Source organism: Motacilla alba, chromosome 4, assembly GCF_015832195.1.
Source record: "Motacilla alba alba isolate MOTALB_02 chromosome 4, Motacilla_alba_V1.0_pri, whole genome shotgun sequence".
Taxonomy (NCBI): domain Eukaryota; kingdom Metazoa; phylum Chordata; class Aves; order Passeriformes; family Motacillidae; genus Motacilla; species Motacilla alba.
This window is the reverse complement of record NC_052019.1, coordinates 72,474,846-72,493,552: the sequence shown is the minus strand read 5'-3', so window position 1 is coordinate 72,493,552 and position 18,707 is coordinate 72,474,846. Positions and strand designations below refer to the sequence as shown.

At 48.0% G+C, this 18,707-nt stretch overlaps 1 protein-coding gene across 1 annotated transcript in view; it reads right to left on the bottom strand.

Moving 5' to 3' along the window:
• The window catches only part of BMP3 (bone morphogenetic protein 3), a 67,091-nt gene extending 49,690 nt beyond the window's left edge, over window positions 1-17,401 (bottom strand). The window contains exon 1 of the mRNA XM_038135858.1: window positions 16,976-17,401. Coding sequence (XP_037991786.1) covers window positions 16,976-17,033 — 58 coding nt within the window. The 5' untranslated portion in view covers window positions 17,034-17,401. The remainder of the gene's footprint in view (window positions 1-16,975) is intronic.
• Between the last annotated feature and the right edge of the window lie 1,306 nt (window positions 17,402-18,707).

Below are 18,707 nucleotides of genomic sequence, written 5' to 3'. Positions count from 1 at the left end.
CAGAGTACTTGTCCATCTCCAGAACATGAACTGCAGTTTGAGTGACGTTCACTTGCTGAAATTCCCCCCTGCAGGTCAACTGTGGGTTAACAGGGAGGGAGCCCTCTCCTCAAAACCTCTCCCGATCCATCTCCTCCTGCCCTGCTGCCACATGCACAATGACACAGGGGGTAATAAACCTGCACCTCAGCCTCGGGCAAAAGATTTTAGGCATATAACTCATGTATGCCAATTATTTGTGGTACCTCAAAATAATTCTTCAATTCTAAATTACATGTAAAGAGAACAACAAACAACTGGAAAGGTCTTTTGTGTACTTGCAAATATGGAGTTTAGAAAGAGTATGAAATCTTTGGGGATGTCAAACTCTTCAAAATTCTTGATAATGACATCTCCAATTTCCTTCCCCCACCCCCCCGTACGCACAGCACTGGAATCTGAGGCAAGCTGGAGGCAGAGAACCTCTGCAGAAGCAATCAGACGTCCCAGCTGGCCCTAAAGCAGCACAGAGAGCTAAGGAGGTGCTCTGCCTGGGATCAGCGCAATTAATCTGCACCTTCATTCCACATTCAACACTTGCTGAGGGGATGCCTGACTCGGGACCCCAGGCAGGGACACACAGAGCACGCTCTCCTGGGCAGACGCATCACCTGAGGCTGCATGCTCCAAACGAGTGCTCCATGCTCAGCCATGGCAGCTGGGACAAACACTTTCTCTTACAGATTAAACTTGTCTATTCAACCTTCCATTAGATGCAAGAGGAAATGATGAGGAAAAATTCCGTAGTAGTGCTCCTAACCGCCGGAGTAAATACAACCCGACTTAGGTTTGACATACGGAACACTACCAAAAAGACAGATAAATCGCTCTAACCAGGGTCTTTATCTGCTGCTATCTGCAATTCATGAAGCTTCACTTGCCATAATCTGTGTGCTCTGGAAAGCAGAGGGATGCTCTGAGGAGAGTCAAGCTTAGAAATGACAGCTGTGCCACAGAGAAGCAGACCCCAAATTCCCCACAACGACGCTTTCCCTGTAAGAAAGCTGTTTGCTCTGAGCATGGCAAGGAGGGAGGAGACCCACACCACCACTTCTGCATCTCCTTTTCACGCCTGTTTAAATCTGCTCCTGTCCCAGCACATCGCAGCCCAGCTATGCCTGAGCACATGTCCCCTGCAGAACAGTACACCCCAGGGCAGCAGGTACCACATTCTGGCAGGACATGTCACCCTGGGCAGAATAAACCAACAACCCCCAAGCAGCATCACCACCCACACAGGCCACTGCCTGCTGGCGTTATAGAGAGATCGTGGACTTGGAAGAGCAGCAGCCCAGGCCTGGAGCTCTGGGAACTCAGCAGAACTCGCTGTGTACTGCCACCAAAATACAGCCTGGCCACGAGTGTGGAAGAGAGAGGTGCATATGGGAATGACTGAGGCTTTCGAGCCCACCCCCACGGCTACAAACCCAAGGTTTCTGCTAACAATTATTCACTCCATTAACCAGAGTGCTTTGGCGCATGAAAGGAAGCCATATCAGCAAATCTCACGTTTCCTGGGCTGACTCCGTGCTGATCAAAGAAGCCCATGGGTAACACCACACCACTTGGCATGTCACAGTACTGAAAGCAGCATCCGTGTTATTGGAGGCATATTGTTGGGGGAAGATGTATAAAAACATCCTCAGAGATGGTTTTCATCCCAGTGAGCTCACAGTAAGACGAGCCAAGGGTGGAGGGGGAGCAGTAGCATAAGCCTGTTCAGTGACTTCGCTGAAGATGAGAGGAGGATTTTCATACACAGGAGACTAATGCTGCCATCTCCCCAGCCCAAACACTTTGGGTCTCTAAATGCTAAAGGCCAAGTTCTGCTTCCTTAAAATGCAGGTGCATTCTTTCCATAGTACGTCCAGCCAAATAAAAGCAATTTTCAGAAATTTCCTAGCCCAATTTCCGGTTAAAAAGAAGAAAATTGAAACTCGGAACCCCAGTTTTCAACTGGCATTAATAGGATCAATATGGATCCCTGAACAGTTGTCATCAGTGACAGCAGACCAGGATCCCACAGACACAAGTAGTAAACTAGCAACTCTCATTTTCTGAAATCATACAGCAGATGTGCATACTTTCAAGGATGCAAATAGTAAATAATGAGCCTTTATCATGAGATGAAGGGAGAAAAGTAGCATTAAATCAAAGCCAATATTTGAAAACTGGGAGACTATTTTTTAATAATCTCCAATTCTAAAGTAAGACGGGCAAGTTAAGACAGACAATTTGCATTAGGTGTAGCAATTTTCAAGACAAAGCAATTTTTCAGGCTGCCGCTGCAGCAATAGTGGTTGTGGGGCACCTTCAGTCTGAACAAAGTGCTGCTGCTCACAACACGCACACGCACCGGATTGCAGTGACAGCAGACACTGCCTGCACGCGGTCTTGGGTTCCTGGGGAGAACCTGACACAATTGTCCCTATTCTCTGTTCGACTGCCCTCGCTACTTTTGCAAAGTGCTCCATTCAGCCAAGTTTTCCCTAGACAGTCCTTTAAATCAAAACTGGCAGATGCTTCAAACAAAACCTGCAAACCAGCCATCTCCCATCGGGTGGATTTCAACACCGCTTCACTCTTGTTAGCACTGAGGCTAGAAATCAATTTCCAAAGCAGGCTGTGTCGTTGTGGCTTGGACCTGGCCTGTCCTTCCCTCTCTTCCCTGGCTCCCTCAGGACATCTCCTCGAAGGCCAGCGGGTCACAGCAGCAGCAAAAGCACCCCAGAGCTCACAGGGAAAGGCAGGAAGGCTTTCAGCGCTATCAGGTGCTTCCACATGAGTTGAAATGAAAGCTTGGTATCTCAGAAGGAAAAAGTGCCTCTCCTGTGCCAAGAAAGATCCCCAGCAACAGCTCTGTTAAGAGTATTGCCTTTTATTCTCAGTGAGCTCAGATGAATATGAAGGCGCAAAGCAGAAATTCCCCCTGCTGCCAGCTGGGAATGACAACGCCAGACACACTATGCGGTACCTCAGGGGCTTCAAACAGCCTGTGGGATCGCAGACAGGCTTTCTGCACAAAGCCAGAGCAACCAGGAACTGCAGCTCCTTTGGAAAGTACCTGTGTGCCTCAACCGCAGCTCCGTGGGCTGCGCTGTTTACAGGGCCCCTCCTGCCAGACACCTGGCGTCTGTAAACATGCCACTGACCAAGGCCACCTCAACCACTGGCCAGAGCTTCCCCCGCTGGCTGTGTCTCCTGTGTCCCAAAGAGCCCGGCCCCAGTGCAGCCTGCCCAGCACACAGTGCCAACAGAAACCAGCACGCAGAACCCCGGCTCTTGTGCTGCCTGGATCACAAGGTGAATTCCACATCCATTCCCACCAAAAGCGCCTCCTCCGGTAAGGCTGGCAGACTGCCGAGTTTCACAGCTCCTTAACACCGAGTCAGGCAGCCAAGTGCCTGGACACACGCTGCAGGTGCCAGTGGCCCATCTCAGCCGCAGCATCTGCCTCCCGCCTGCACAGCCCTGGCAGCGTGCTCCTCTTTCAGAGGTTCCCTCACGGGCACCCCAGCAATGAGCAATTGGTTTTCCTTGTTATTTGGTTCGTGCTGTTAAACCTGCTCACATCCTGAGTGACTGAGCACTGACAGTCTAAAACCAGAGAGCTCTATACTGATTTCTGACCAAACCAATGTCAGTAAAAAGCAAACAGCCATTAAAACAGCAACTCCCCAGCCCACAGCCACCCTGGTGAGCCAAGAAGCCAGCATCGAGCCACTTGCAGCCCCTTGCCACCCTCTGGAGATCCCAGCCTGCTGTCCCAACAGCCCTGGAGCTGCTGCCACCAGCCCTGGGTGCCCACCATGCTGCCACCTCAACTCTGGCTCTCTGCCTTGGCAGAGGTGCTCCCGACTCCAGCTGCTCCCTGACACCTATAGGAAACCATAAAGGGAAATTTCCTAAGCTTGGAAGTAACTCAGTATTACAGATCCACTAACAGCTTTAAGCAATTCACCCAAGGTGAAAAGTGCTACCTGTGGCCGGACAGGAAAATGGAAGCTGAGCCTTTCCACAAGCTCACATCTATCTCTGTGCCCTCCCCACAGCTCCTGCACCGCCCCGACGCCTGCGGTGCTGCCGGATGCTCTAACCACAGCAGGCTGTGTGGCTGCAGGCTCCCTCAGGATAATCACCCCAAAACAGTTTCATTTGACTTGAGACTGTGGATTGGAACGGGATCTGTGTGTTTTGTTGTGCTCTTTTCCTATTCCTGATATGAGCTCTCTTTGCTCTTTGTATAAACACAGCATAGTTTGTGAATTCCTTAAGCAACCAAGTTGTGTCATTCCCACAACAAAAATCATTGGTCTGGTACCACCTGCTTCCCCCAGCAGCAGGTTATGTGGTTCTTTCAGAGAAAGGGTTTCAAAACTGAAAACTTTCCAGTACTAAAAGGTAAACTTTAAACTTCCATCTGCATCTACGAATGCCACGGCTCAAAGCTCTCAAAACTAAACCAAGGCTCAAAGCAGGCAGCAGCAGAAGCTGCGCATTCAGGTGAGCACGCCGAGATACAAGTCCCGTTGGAACCTCGATTCCCATCCGAGAGAAGCCTTCCCTAAGTACAGAGACAGCCCTATCCCAGGAACAGTTCCTGGCCTCTCCAGGTTCCTAAGACAGTAATGGGACTGAGCAGCCCAAACCCCCTGTATTCCATTCGATAGCAGCCGTCTTGCTGGAAATTAATTTGCTGCCTCACTCCCCCTCAGCCAAGAATCCAGCATAAGCATCTTCCAAACCTGCAGTTTTTACTTTTTTCACTTAAAGAATGTCGTATTTGATGAAATACTACATTGTGTAAACAAAAGCCTTATCCCTAGCTATTAAATGTAAAGTCCCTTGTTTTGTTAAAGACATACCAAAGCCAAGTCCAAAGTCCCCAGACAGGCCTGCAGGATACTCAGAGCGATTAACCCCTCTGTCAGAGTGCCCTGACCTCCAGAAAATCCTCCAGATCGGGGATTTTCTGCTAGTGTTTCTTCAGAGATCCTGGCAGCACTGACAGTCTGTTCTCACCTGCAGCAGGGGAGGTGCTACCCACGCCGGGAGCGGTGCGGGTTGGACACCCGGATAACAGAAGGTCCTTCCAGACTCGGAAGAAACAGGTCGCTTATCTCGGTGCTGACCACAGCTCTTTTCACAAGCCTCTTTTTTAAGGTCCTGTAGAGGCAAGCCCTGGCTGCAGACCCCAGCACGGTCCTTCCAAAATGTGTATAAAAGGGATTATTCAACAAACCTGAAAGAGCCCTCAGAAACTGAACACTAAGGCCCCAAATCCTTCTCCAAACACCAATACTGCAGAGCACGTAAGAGAGAAATCCTGGACTCTCCCTCTGGAGAAAGAATTGCTGAAAACTGCACCGAGTGCATTTCTCACTGCGGAAATGCTGATGTTCACACTGCTCCAGAGCATGAGGCAGCAATGTCTTCATGCTCAAAACATGGAAGCTAGAACTCTAAACTGGGCAGGTAACAGGATAAGGGGACCGCACCCTCAAAAAATATAAATCAGCAAAGCTTCCGGGCAAAGGCTTCCAGTTGTGCACATATTTTGGCGGCACAATGTGAGCTACAAAACCGTGCTTGCACCTGACCCCACAGGCAGCGAGGAGCAGCTCTGAGAACACGGGTACCATCCTCCCCTCCCCTTCTCACACAAGCATCTGACCTGGCAGGAGACAGTCGTTTTGAGACTCCGTCCATAATATTTGCACGCAGGAGGCGCAATTCCGCATTTTGGCACTATGTCCTGCCTAATATACATGTCTGGTCTGCACGAGAACAATGTAGAAAAAAGAAGTTTGGCTCTGAAATCAGACTTCAGCTCAGCAGTAGTCAGACCATGTAAGCCCCAAAAGCCTCCACAGCCAAGACCAGGGAGATCTGGTTTTTGTGTCTGCTCAGACTTCTAAATTAAAAAATGTATTTGCAGAGCAGCCATGTTGGAAATACACAAGAAGTGCTTTTCACTCCAGTTTCAAACAGCAACACTGACTCAAAAAGAGGGGAAAATAAGTTTAAAAAAAGAGATCTGTAATCAAAACCTTAGGAATTATATGGAAAACATACTTCTGAAGTAACACATTTCTTACCATCCTCTGCAGCTGAGAATGGCTTTCAAGGAAGGTGTTTTCCTCTAGCTAGTGACCACAGCTAGAAACGCCAGCAACACAACTCTAACTGTTCCTAGCTGAAGCTTGTGCACTTGCTATTAGCCATTTCTACCTTCAAATATCAATTAAATACCGCTCTCATTTTGCAACAAATAATTCACTCACCCAGCCAGCAAGCAGAAACTGGCAACTACACCGTACACCTGCTATTATGCATTACAATGAAATTAAAGTATTTGGAGAATTTGGCAAGGCCGCGCTGCTAAAACCAAGGCGGTGGCTGTGAGTGCAAGCACGCAGACGAGTGCTGCTGCTGCCTGCTAGGAAAATACTGCTGCACAAAGAACTGCTGGTGTCCGGCAGCTGGCCTTCCAAGGGGAGCATCCCCAACATGCCCTCGGTGACACCTGCTCAGGTGGCACGGGCGCCAGGCTCCGGCGCTGCAGCAGGAGAGGAGCAGCAGGGAAGGGGCCCAGGAACGGCCCCGCACAGGCGCTGACCTCCTTGGGGGAAGTGCAGAGCACTATTTATTCAGGTGCAATAACACAAATCTTTGTGGGTTGTTCCGCGGTGATAAAACGAAGAGGATTCCAAAGAATGCGTTCCCTGCGTGACTTCCTGAGCCCCACAGTAAGCACACCGTGTTTGCAATATCGAGTGATGGCCAGAAGCAAAATTATTGTTATTTGGGGCCTCCGAGTGCACAACTCGAGCAGCTTTTCCAACTGGGAAAGTTTTATGGTGCTGCAGAGTGTAACTGGGACGTGGGGAATAACACAGGGACCTGGTAGAGATAAGCTTTTGCTCCCTCAGGCATCATTTCAACTGTCCTAACCTTTTCATGTAAAACTGAAAAACCAGGACAAGCCTGCAATAAAAGACAATTTATGTGCTGTGGCTGCAGCATGAAAGCCTAGGGAGCTGGAGGCATCCCAGCACAGTCAGTGACCTGAGCTTGTGTCATTAATTACTGGTTTTGTTCAAGACGAGAGAATTTATGCTCAGTACGAAACACCACCAGCAGAGGTGGGAGCCAGAACTCTGTAATTTATGGAAATGCTTTCCACACCACATACAAAAAAGTACTGCAGACACCTCAGCACCAACAACACCCAGCCCCAGAAAAGGTGTCCAAACGTGGGTTGCACACCCAGGGGCTTTGCCAGATATGCACACCTGGGGCTGCCGGTGTGCGATGGATCCCTCCTGCAGTCCTGGCTTTAGCTCACAGTGCCAGCAGGTTACCGTAACCTCAACCTCATCCAGGCGGCCAATCACATCCTCCTCCCGGGGTTTTCAAAAGAACTCATCTGAGGGACCTGTGATTTCCCAACACCACGCTGGCTGTTTCATATCCGATCTATACACTGGATGGTCCCTGACAATTTCCAGGGACACTCGCATTCAGTAATCTTGGGCAGTTTCTCTCTAAATTCATTGCAGATGCAGGTAAGCTGTTGTGCTACACCTGGCCTGGTTGAGGGGCAGAGAGGGACAAGGTGAACTCGGGCCTTGACTGCGATCAAGTCACAATCCTGAAGAAAAAACACACAAGAAAAACTGCTATAGAAGCTAGGTAAACATACATACAAAAGGACATCTTCCTGCTTGTCCGTATGAACCTGCCTTTTGCCCGTCAGCAACAGCTCCGCTGCATTTCCGAATAACCCTGAAGTTCAGGCATAATGAAACATCCTGACGAGCAGGAAAAGTGCAGAGACACAGGACACAGCATAACACCGTGACCCTCGTGCCGAGATGGAGCTTGAAGAAAAGCTGTCGGATGCACTGGATGCTCCCTTGTCAAAGCCAAGCCGGAAGCCTTTAAGAAAACTTAAGCCTTCCCCTGCCTCATTTTCTTGATGGCTGTCAGAGGTAAGGGCATTGGAAGAAAAGTGCAGAGGATCCCTGTGCTATACGGAATGTGCCAAGGAATACATGTCTCTCTTTCACCAGGAAGCTTCCTAATTTTGCTTGCTCCAGTCTCAGTCTAGATCACCAATGCTAACAAGAGTGGGTACCATCAGCACGAGGCTGGCAGCAGGTAGCCTTCTGTGACAAAGGCTCATCTGGTGTCCCCCAGGCACAAGGAAAGTTTGGAAAATTATACCCACGCTGTTCCCGCTGGAATCTGAGCTCAGCCATCAAATTCCATATGTTCCTATACAAAAGACTAAAGCTAAAGAGCAGAAGTAACAGGGAAGTGATATGCCAAGTTTCAAAATACACTTGTGTTCTGACCCATTTCAGTCAACTGCCTCTAATAAAACTAGACAGCTCTTGGAAGCAAAAAACACTGCTTTCCTTTAAGAAAGAAGAAAGGTAGGCCCAAACTACAGCTCCAGAGTGGCCAAAAAATCCCAAAAGAAACAAGACTGAAACATAACTCTCTCTTCCACTTACACTGAACGGTCACCTGTATGATAAACAAGTTCATTATCACACCGCTGTTCAGACAGCAATTGTGTGTACACAGCGAAGGCACGCAGCAAGATGAACTCTGCTAAAAGCCCCACAACAAAGCAGGTTTCAAAACAGAAGAACCTGTGTACACCTCGCTGTGTAAACCAGACAGACGCTAGGAAAAGATGACAAGAGTTGTTTGATATGAATCCAAGATACAGCCGTTTCAACAAAGCTTTTTTTAACCCTCCCGTCGACAGTTTGAATAAACACACCTCACATCAAGCTGGACACATAATTACGTCTCCATTGAGCGCATTGGGCCATGTGAGTTAATTAAAAGCACTTGCATTGCCAGCTCTCACATCACCGTCCAGCTTTTAGTTCTTTCAATAATCACGCTGATCACATTGCACAGAAATAAAACGGAAGAGTTCACCTTATTAAAAACACTTCCTTTTGCCTGTGGAAATGACAACACATCTTCTTCACCACAGGACAACCAAAAGGGTACCTGGGTTACAGCAATTCCGTGCTCTCTTCTGGTCAAAGCGATTGCCATACAGTAAAATCACAACTATTTGCAACTAGTCCTGTGCACGCACCCACGATGTGGCTAAGCACGCTATCAGCAGCTCAGTTCCAAACTACAGTAACTGCTGTAACTCTGGTGACTGGCAAAGTCAGACCCATAGTGGAAAGCAACATTGCTGCTTTTAATCATTGCAGGCCCCCTAAGAGACTCCCCAGTGAGCACTGAAACGGGATCAATAAAACTTTGCGCAAGCATTAGAGCAGATCTTGCTATTACGCTCCACGGCGGCAGCAAAAGCACATCCCTGGAACGCACAAATATTATTAAGTCAGAGAAAAAGCAAAGAGGAGCAGAAACCTGAGAAGCAAAACACCCTTGATTTCAGGAGGTTAACACTGATTAAAAAAACCTCCTAATGGGGTTCAAACTCACAGTATGCAAGACCTCTTAACCTGTTGTTAAGCCAAAAATCTAAGCAGTGCAGGCAGTCCCCACATGAGAAAACACTGTTCAGGTTGCAGCCTCCCTCTGGAATTCCTGTCAATAACCAATCTGCAGGTTGAATACTCTGATTCTCCCACTGCACCAGGAGGGACAGAACTGGCCAAATGCGCCAAACCACAAACCTGATGGAAAACAGAAATGCCATCCTGCCTAAGGCCTCCCAGGCCAACAGGGAGCACTCCCATCATGGAGTCTGCAGCCTCCCCTGCTCCTTTGGCACAGGCACACCACGGTTCCAGGGCTCATACCAATTCCAAAGCATCGAGGTTCTGGGCCGGCCAAGTGCCCCAGAGGCAATGGTTCATTCAACATCATCATCTTATCCTACAGCACTGACAGATCCAACCAAAACACAGGAAATTCACCACTGAGCGTGGCATAACCCAAATGTGTGGCAGCTGGTCTTCTCCTCACCGTCTCCATCAACCTGGAACACATTAGGGCTCCTGGACTGGCCACCCTAGCAGACCACAGGTAACATGCAGCTGTCTCATGCAGCCTGTTGCATGATGAAACTAAAATACATCACATCATGCAAATTGTCAATTTGTTTCCTGCTGTCTGAAGAGGATAATAAGGCAGGCAAGTCAAAACATTTTATAGAGATGTAAACAGACATATATACAAATTCCCTGAGGCAGCCCCTCCTGTGCCCCAGTGGCCTGCTCACACCTGTGCCTGCACCCACCACACTCCAGCATCTATGGAGATGCCGGTGCTGCTGGAGGGACCAGGGCACCAAAGCTGGGACTACCTCAGCCCACACATGGGGTGACAGTGCCAGAGCCTCTGTGCATGGCAAACCCCTGCAGAGACACACAATGCCAGCACCACTGACTGCCAGGACAGTGAGACCTGGGTCAGCCAATCACCTCCTGATGCTCCCGTACCAATTTGGCCCCTCCAGGAAGGTTTCCTCAAGTGTGACCGTATCAAAGGGGCTTTGAATGCAGGGAGGAAAAAGACGAAGGTAACTCTTTAAGCAAAACTGAAATGAAGAGTTCAAGCACTAGAATTCATAGCTGCCTAAATGTTTTAGTAAATAAAGATTGATCCAAAACGTCCTGCCTGTCCCAGAAACGCAAGGCCATCATTTCAGCGTGGTGTAACAAACGCTGGCTTTGGCCTCACACACATCTGGTTCCAATTAGCACCTGCATACCTCGGTTATTAAATAAAAACCAGCGCTCCCCACGCGACCCGCAGAGTCCTTGTGCACAAGAACTTATCCAACGCCATCGCGTCCTCCCTTATCAGACGTGTGTGGCATGACATAATGAACACAGTGCCGCAGCACAGCTGGCACCAGGTCAACTCCCAAGCACCAGGTCACGTTTCCCATCGCGCTGTTTTAACACAAATGCTACGGGCTTGGTGGCTAATGGACGGAGGCCTGGAATTTTACCTCAGATCCTCCACGTTTAACCTAAGGCTGATGAACCAAGTGCAATCTCTAGGGGAAAATGCATCTGTCAAAACCATTGCTCGCAGCATATGGCCGAACCGACAAGTATGCACCAGCCATTTCCACCTTGATTTGTTGCACCCAGCCTCCAGTGTCTGCTATGCAAGCTGGATTACGAATGAAAAGTTGCTGCTCTAGATATTTTTCCAAAATAGCACTTGGGGAATTGGATGGAGAAAGCAAATTGTTTTATTGTTAAAGCATACATCTCCATGTTCAGGAGAGCTCGCTTCTATTTCTGACTCCCCACCTGTACTGTGTGAGCCAACACAATTTTCAAACAACACTCATATTCAAACAGCCTTCACAACTGGGAGCAGATTCAAGAATTTAGCAACTCCTTCAGGTGATGGACCCATCACTGGTGTCCCCAGACTCCCACTGCTGTGGCTGGGCACCGCACAGATCCAGCGTTCTGCAGGCCTTTAAATATCAGGCAAAAACTCATTGACCCACAGGAAAACAGACCTTGACTGAAAAGCAGTTTTGTGAGAAGGAAAAAGGAAGCATGGGGACATATCTGCCTATTTTTTGTTCGATATAGCAAAAAGCCTTGGGGCAATAAGGTACAGGCACACAGGCAGAGCATAAAGCTACACATACAGCTGCCCATCAAGGCACCCTGAGTTAGTCTTGCCACTGAGTGTCCATTTCCATATATTTCTGCAGCCTTTAGAGAGGCTGCCTGCTGTGGGTTGCTGCCCAACAGACTTCCTTGCAGACCGAGAGCTGTTTCTGTACATTGCTGGCACAGGGACACCTCCCAGCCATCTCAAATGCTTGCAGTGACCACCTGAGCACAAAGACGGGGCAGATGAGAAGGAACTCCCTCACAGTAACTCTCAGGAACCTGAATAGACTGTGTGTAGGGTGGGTCACACCTCCAGCTGACACAAGCTGGACTCGGGCCTCCATGCTGCATTGTGACCTCGCTTCCAGTCAGATCTGCACATCCCTCCTGCCTCAACGCAGGCTTGAGTTATCAAAAATGACCGAACAAACCTCAGTTCTCATGTATTTCACGAGGCTCATGTTCTGGTCTAAATGCCTGGTTAACAAGTTGAAGAAGCTCAATGCATGACTTTGCTCAGATCTGCTCAGCTGGATGCTTAAAAGCAATTCTGAGTAACAAGATATCTTTTTTTCTACTTGCTGTACCCTACAGCAAAGAGCTCTTCAAGACATGCCTCAGGAGCTCCTGGAAGTAATCAGGCTCAGAGGGCAGCCTGTGTCAAACTGCAACATTAATTTGTTCTGCACTTGCCCAAAGACTGCAAAAGAGAAAACTTCCAAGTGCAAACACTGAGACATCCAAGGAGATTCGATTAAATGCCTCCCTTTTCGTTTCTGCGGAGCACTGGCCAGTAAATACTCTAACTGGTGTCAGACAACGTGGTGCAGCTGTTTGCTAGAGCAAACAAGGGGAAATCATTAAAGAGAGAAGCTTCCAGCCACTTGACTTGCACACCAAAATAGAAGCAGCAGGCAGACACGTCCGTGACGCGATTTCACGCTTGCAAGCGAACTGCCGAGCGTGGCCCTGCCTTAGAGCGCGAATGAGAATTTTTCTACACTGCAACCCAGAGCTTGCCAGTTCCGCTGTCCTGAGCTCCCATGCCTACACGTCCAGTAGCTGCAATTTACATAATTGCAATTTCATCTCGCAAATATGGTCGGGCTCTCTTTATGCCAGATTCTCCCAACTGCGGCTTCTGGGAGCTCAAGCCTCCGCTCATTATTTCAAACACTTAGAGGAAAAAACGCAAACCATAATTGATACAATTATTACACACACACAAAAAAAAAAAAAAAAAAGGAAAAATTCTCATGGTTTGGAAGATGAGGGGACTGAAAGTTCTTGTGTTGGGCTTTTTCCCCCTTTTGTTCTCCTTTGCTCTTTAAGAACATCACATGCAAAACATTTGTGAAGCCAGCACAGCTGTGGGGCCCGCTCACCAGACCAGGACTGTCTACTCAGTATCCTTTCTAGCTTTTTATAGATACAACTTAAAAACACCATGAAATTTATTTCCTGTAATAATGATCCCCAAATATTTTCTTTAAAAGCGGACGTTTCAGCAAAACTCTCCCAAGAATGTGGAATTATGCGCTCGCATTGTGCTAGCACAGTCCTTCCCTCCCCACTTCCTCCACCGTGTCCCCTCAGACTCTCCCTGGTGTTTTATTTCACCTGCCCAGGTCTCTGATGTTTGCCAAGCCAGGCTGGCACCACCACACCTGTACACACCTTGCTGGAAACTGGCACACTCCAAGCTGGAGGAAGGCTCCAATACACATGGAAAACATATAGGGTCAAGAGTTCTTCGCCAAAATTTCCCTTTTTCCTCTGGTAAATTCCTGGGCCGATAACTTTATAGCTTGTTTTCCTCTGTGTGCTCCAGGACACTCCTGGTCTCCATCTCTGCACTTCCAGAATCTAGCCTAGCCTCAACGTTATTTTAAGCTAATAAATATAAGTCTCCTGTCCTGCATGCACAACCCATTCCAACACTTTGGTACCATTTCCTCCTACAGCACCTGCTCTTTTAAACAATTTACAGCCTTCCTTCCACAGCAGCACTCTCTCCCCGGAGCAGGCCCAAGGGATCCATGCCTGTACACACCCTGTGGTCTCTGGACACCCACATCACCTGGGACACTTCTCCAGCACCTCAGAGTTAGACATTGTCTAAAAAATACGGGGTAGGCACGAACCAAACCAGGACAGCACGGAACTTCGATTCCCTAAGTGGAGCGCATGTCCAGGTAAGAGTGCAAAGAAGAAAGACAGGACAGCGGATGTAACGTGGAGTTTAATAAAGCAGAAACAAATGGCAGGTCTGGCAGTTTTGCCTCCTTGGAGGACTTAGCTTGACAACATTAGGAGCATCCCTCTAAAATCAAGTTCGCCTCTTGTTTTTACAGATGGCAAAGTTGCAGCTCAGGAGCTGTGCTGTGATACAGCTCTATGCTGGAAAAGTGTCCAGTTCTTGGGAGAACCTACAAAAGCCAGAGGCACATAAAGCACTTTGCACAGACTCAAAGCTTTTCAGAGGGCTGGGCCTTGCACCAGAGACATTTGTATTTTACCAATACCTAGGTGTACCTGGCTGGCGACTGTCTGAGCAGAGAGAAAACCTGCTGAGACAAAAATCTAAAAAAGTTCTAAGTACTCACAAAATCTAAGTACTCACAGCTCACCCTTAACAACACAGTCCTCAGGTGCAGGGACATCCAACCTCAGACCGAGAGCCAGCCATCAGCCACAGAATGGAGGCCAGTTCACTAGCAAGGTATAAACTCTTTTTTTTCTGCATTCACTGCCCAAGTAACAGTTTCCAGACACTTGAGACTCAGTCAGACCATTTAATTGCTAATTTCAGTCACAGCGTTACTGTAAAATCTTCTCGGGAATAGCCACTTTGTGGCTTTATAGCATCACAATTACAGCTTTGGGATCTCAGGTAAGCCTCGGCTGGGGTTTGGGGGTTGCTTAATTAAAACAGAAAGGGTGGCAAATGTTTCCCATGACCTTCTCTTCATATTGGACCAAAGAATCTGTTTCTCTAAAAAAGCAGGTGGTCATCATTTGCCCAACGTGCTCACCACCAAAGCCTGAGGTTGCACACCCTCGGGAAGGAGAAAGGAAGCCCTTAGGGCAGGGCAGGGTCCTGGTGGAGCACACCTCCTGCCTCCTCCAACTCCGCCCCAATCACGCCCTTTTGGGACGCTCGCTATGAAGCAGGGGGAAGTTGCTGTTTTCTGCTGATATTTAGAACCTGAGGTGGAAGACAATTTGTCATCTCGCTGCCTGTTTTTCTATTCTTACCCCATTTAGTCCCCATCTCAGACAGCGGCAGCTATAAATTCACTCTGTACAGTTTTGGTGTGACAGCAATGTCTGTGCCTGAACCATGTCAAAATAAACCCTCCTGGGAAAAGCCCATCACGAAGCGTGGTGTGTCAGAAGCATTTGCTGAATGGAACGAGCAGATCTTGGCTCCCAAGAGCACGCTTTGATCCCTGAGGTTTATGCTCCCCACCCGTGTTTTGGGGCGCGTGGCAGCCAGCTCTGACGTGCCTTTCTGCGCACCAGAAGAGGCTGCTTAATCCACAGCAGCACTGATTGTTTGACCCTGCTCTGCTGCCGTGCAGTGCTTTGCTTCCACCCGCACTGGAGGCTGGACTTACACACACACTGGATGGAAAAGAAGGGAACGGAGCACGCAGGGTCAAGGAATAAGCACACCTAACTGAGGGGGCATCCACCATCAACCTCTCCAGCTTCTGGGTCTCGGCTGTGTTCAGAGCCAGAGGAAAGGGAATCAGGAACTGGGAAGAAAAATGAATGACTCAACAAATAATATTAACAGATCTATCTGATTTCATGTGTCCAGTAAAAGGAAAAATTCTGTTTATTTTAACCCACCTTATTTTGACAACACTGTCACCACTAGTTCAGAATCATAAGATAGACAATATTTTTACCTCAAATGCTGCCGGCTGAACAAAAAAACCACCTCCTACAACTGTTACAATTCCGCAGAGAACAGAAGCTGCTTTGTGTGCAATCACCGTCTCACTATTACTGATGACCAAACACGCAGGAGTCTGTCCCTAAGGTATATTTACCATGTCCAGTGATTCCTGTTGCTAAACAAACCAGGAGCACTCACCAACGACTACAGAAGGGTTAGGGAAACCCCCTGGAGCAGAGCCTAGGGAAAACCCTTCACAGGCAGGCACCTGATGGAGGTACTTCCTTTGCATTCCAAAGGAAAGGAGCAAGGGCCGCAGTGGCACTGCTGTTTATATTTGCCAATACATTCCCCCTCCACCTTGTTTTCCACAGCAGACCTGGAATAATTAACTAAAGTGGGAGCAGAGTCAGCCACAAGTAGTCACCAACTTCAATTGAACCCAGGCCATCGGGAGCAGTCCCTGAGCACTGAAACCACAGTGGAAACACCTCCAAGCTAACTAAATAGCCTATCTGTATGAAGCGCATCCAATCCTCTTTTTTTCCTTTTATTTCACAAATACTGCATGGGATGAAAGAATGTCAGGGCTGAACTCTCCAGAACAGATGTAGAACACATGTACTTGCATCAGTTTAAAGCAAGATTCCAGACACTAGAAAGCAGTTGTGGTTTGGCAGTGGAGATGGCTCATTTTAATTAGCTCAGGGTACAAATGATTTCTAGAAAGCCTTCCTGCTGCTGCAGTAGGGTTACTTCTGTTGGGATGGGTCTTCCAGGCAGATTTTCTGGGGGGAAAATCTGCAGGGGTAACGATTCAAACTCAACACACCCAGTCCACGACAGCAGGCAAATTCATACATAAAGAAGGTTCCCCAAGTCCCCGGGGTTGCGCCAGCAGCCACCTCAGAGCCAGGTGTGACTGCAGCCCAGGGAGCATGACCCACCACAGGCAGAGCAGCACCACGTAGGACCCTCCCATGCCTCGCAGTTTTCTTCATCTGTCTTCTACAGATGTGCCTTTCTTCCTAGCTCAGCTCAAGGGAAATTGAGTCAAGGTAGGACTAGCTCGGCTAATGAGCAGTTGCCATTTCCTATCTGCTAAGTAAAGTACTGATATCACCCCACACAAAATCTTTGTTCCCTGTTGCAAGTATTTCCCTCCTAAGTTTGCTGAGCTTTCATGCCCTGCATAAGTGACTGTTCTAAGGAACATGCAGAATAATTCTACAACTAAAAACTTGCTCTTAATTAGAGGGGAAATGTAAGAAAGAAAGAATCAATGCTCCTGATTGAGTCTCCTGAGATATTAAACTCCCAAGCCTGGGATATTGCTCATTTGTCATGTCCTGAGCATCAGTGCTCAGAACAGCCATTGGCCAGACTATCAGGCAATGACAACACCAGAGCAAACAGAAAAGGCAGCACTCACCTTGGTAAAAGGAAGGGCAACAAATAGCTGATGACATGGACAGATGAAATGGTTGCATTTCTTTCAAGGCCCAACTTCAGCTTACAGAAGACAAGGGAGAAATGCCACGAACTGAACTTGGACTGACCGAAGGGACCCCAGAGCGCTGGCTGACACATCACCGACGTCCCCCGTGCTACGCTGTCCTGCCCAAGAACAGGGTTTGCTCCAATGCCAGCCCCACCAGGAGGGCAGGAGCCCACCCTGGATGGGATCCTGTCCAGCCTCTTAGTATTCGAGTAATTACCAGCAACTGTAGCAGAACTCTTTTTACACTCCAGTCCCTTCATCATTTACAAGGTTTAAGGCATCAGCTCTACAAGACACCAAGTTTTCATCACTTCATGCTCTGCATCAGCCTTGTTCAAAGGGACAGCAGGATTTTTCCTGCCATGGGCAGCCAGAGAACAGGTAATTTCCCTAAGGCACATCCCTTCCACAGGAAGGGGGACAGAGACCAGCCCATGCTCACCATGAGACATACTTCTCTCTGCATTTGCACTGAAATGTGCAAAGCCTTGCTCCACTCAAACCAGAGACATTCAGCCCACTTTGGAAAATGTTACTATTTATAGAATGTCCTGTGCTCTTTTGCTGTACTAAGGTTTCATCCTTTCTCCATTGTTCATAGATATTTTCCATAAAAAGCAAACCTCACCGCTCTACATTTAATGGATAGATTCTGAGGGAAAAAGCTGAAAAGAAAAACAACATCCCTGGGAGTTAAATCAAAGGAAGGGTTAGTTTTTCCAGCTGGGTTCTGGACGATGGAAGACAGTCTCTCATTCCTAGGCCAGAAAATGTCTTTTACATACACCAGTCTCAGCAAACCTACCCTGAGTTATAAGGTTTATTTTATAATAGTTTAAGTCTTATATCGTACTTGACTTCTGCTGCTAACAACCAAGGCCTATGCAACAGCTATTGGTTAGAAAGCAGCACCTAGGTAATTTTATTTTGCTAAAACACAACGGGCAGCCATAAATCCAAAACAGTCCCTCCCAGGTTGTTTATTATTATCATTAGAAGAACACTCAAGTTTGCACACTGTCACTGTAAGCCAGGAGTGTTCTTTAGGGGCAGCTCTTCTGGGAGACCAAGCAAGGGCTGTAGAACATCTCCTGAGTGCAAACTCGGCCTGTATCGTTCTGACACCTCAGCTCACTTGGAAATCGGATGCTGGAAATGCATCCCATGGGTCAGCCTCGGGCACCAAGCTCCTGGCTTCAGCAACTGAAAAACTTACATCTTGACAAGAGTCAAAGACCAGAGGAAAAGCAGCCAGGAAAGAACAACAAACAGGTAAGGCTCCTAAGCAATTTAAATCCCCATTAAAAGGTCTATTTAGCCAAGATATTAGCCAGGTCAGTCTTTCTACCAGCACCTACAACTGCGAAGGTTTTGGGGTTCAATCCAACAGTGAAAACATAAAAGGCTGGACATAGGCAGACATCTCTGCAGGGACCAGAACTTGCCTCGCTTGGTCCCTTTTGAGCTGTAGCAGACTAGTGTGACACAGACCATTTTGACCCCAATTTGCTTTTTCACCTTTTTCAGTGGTTAGTCTGAGCAATAACCCACATTGCTACAATTTAGCCGAGACATGCAGAAGCTACATCAAGTTCCTCTAGCAAGAATGAGAATCCTCCTCAATGACCAAAATGCAAACTGATTCAAAAGTGTTGTTCTGCTC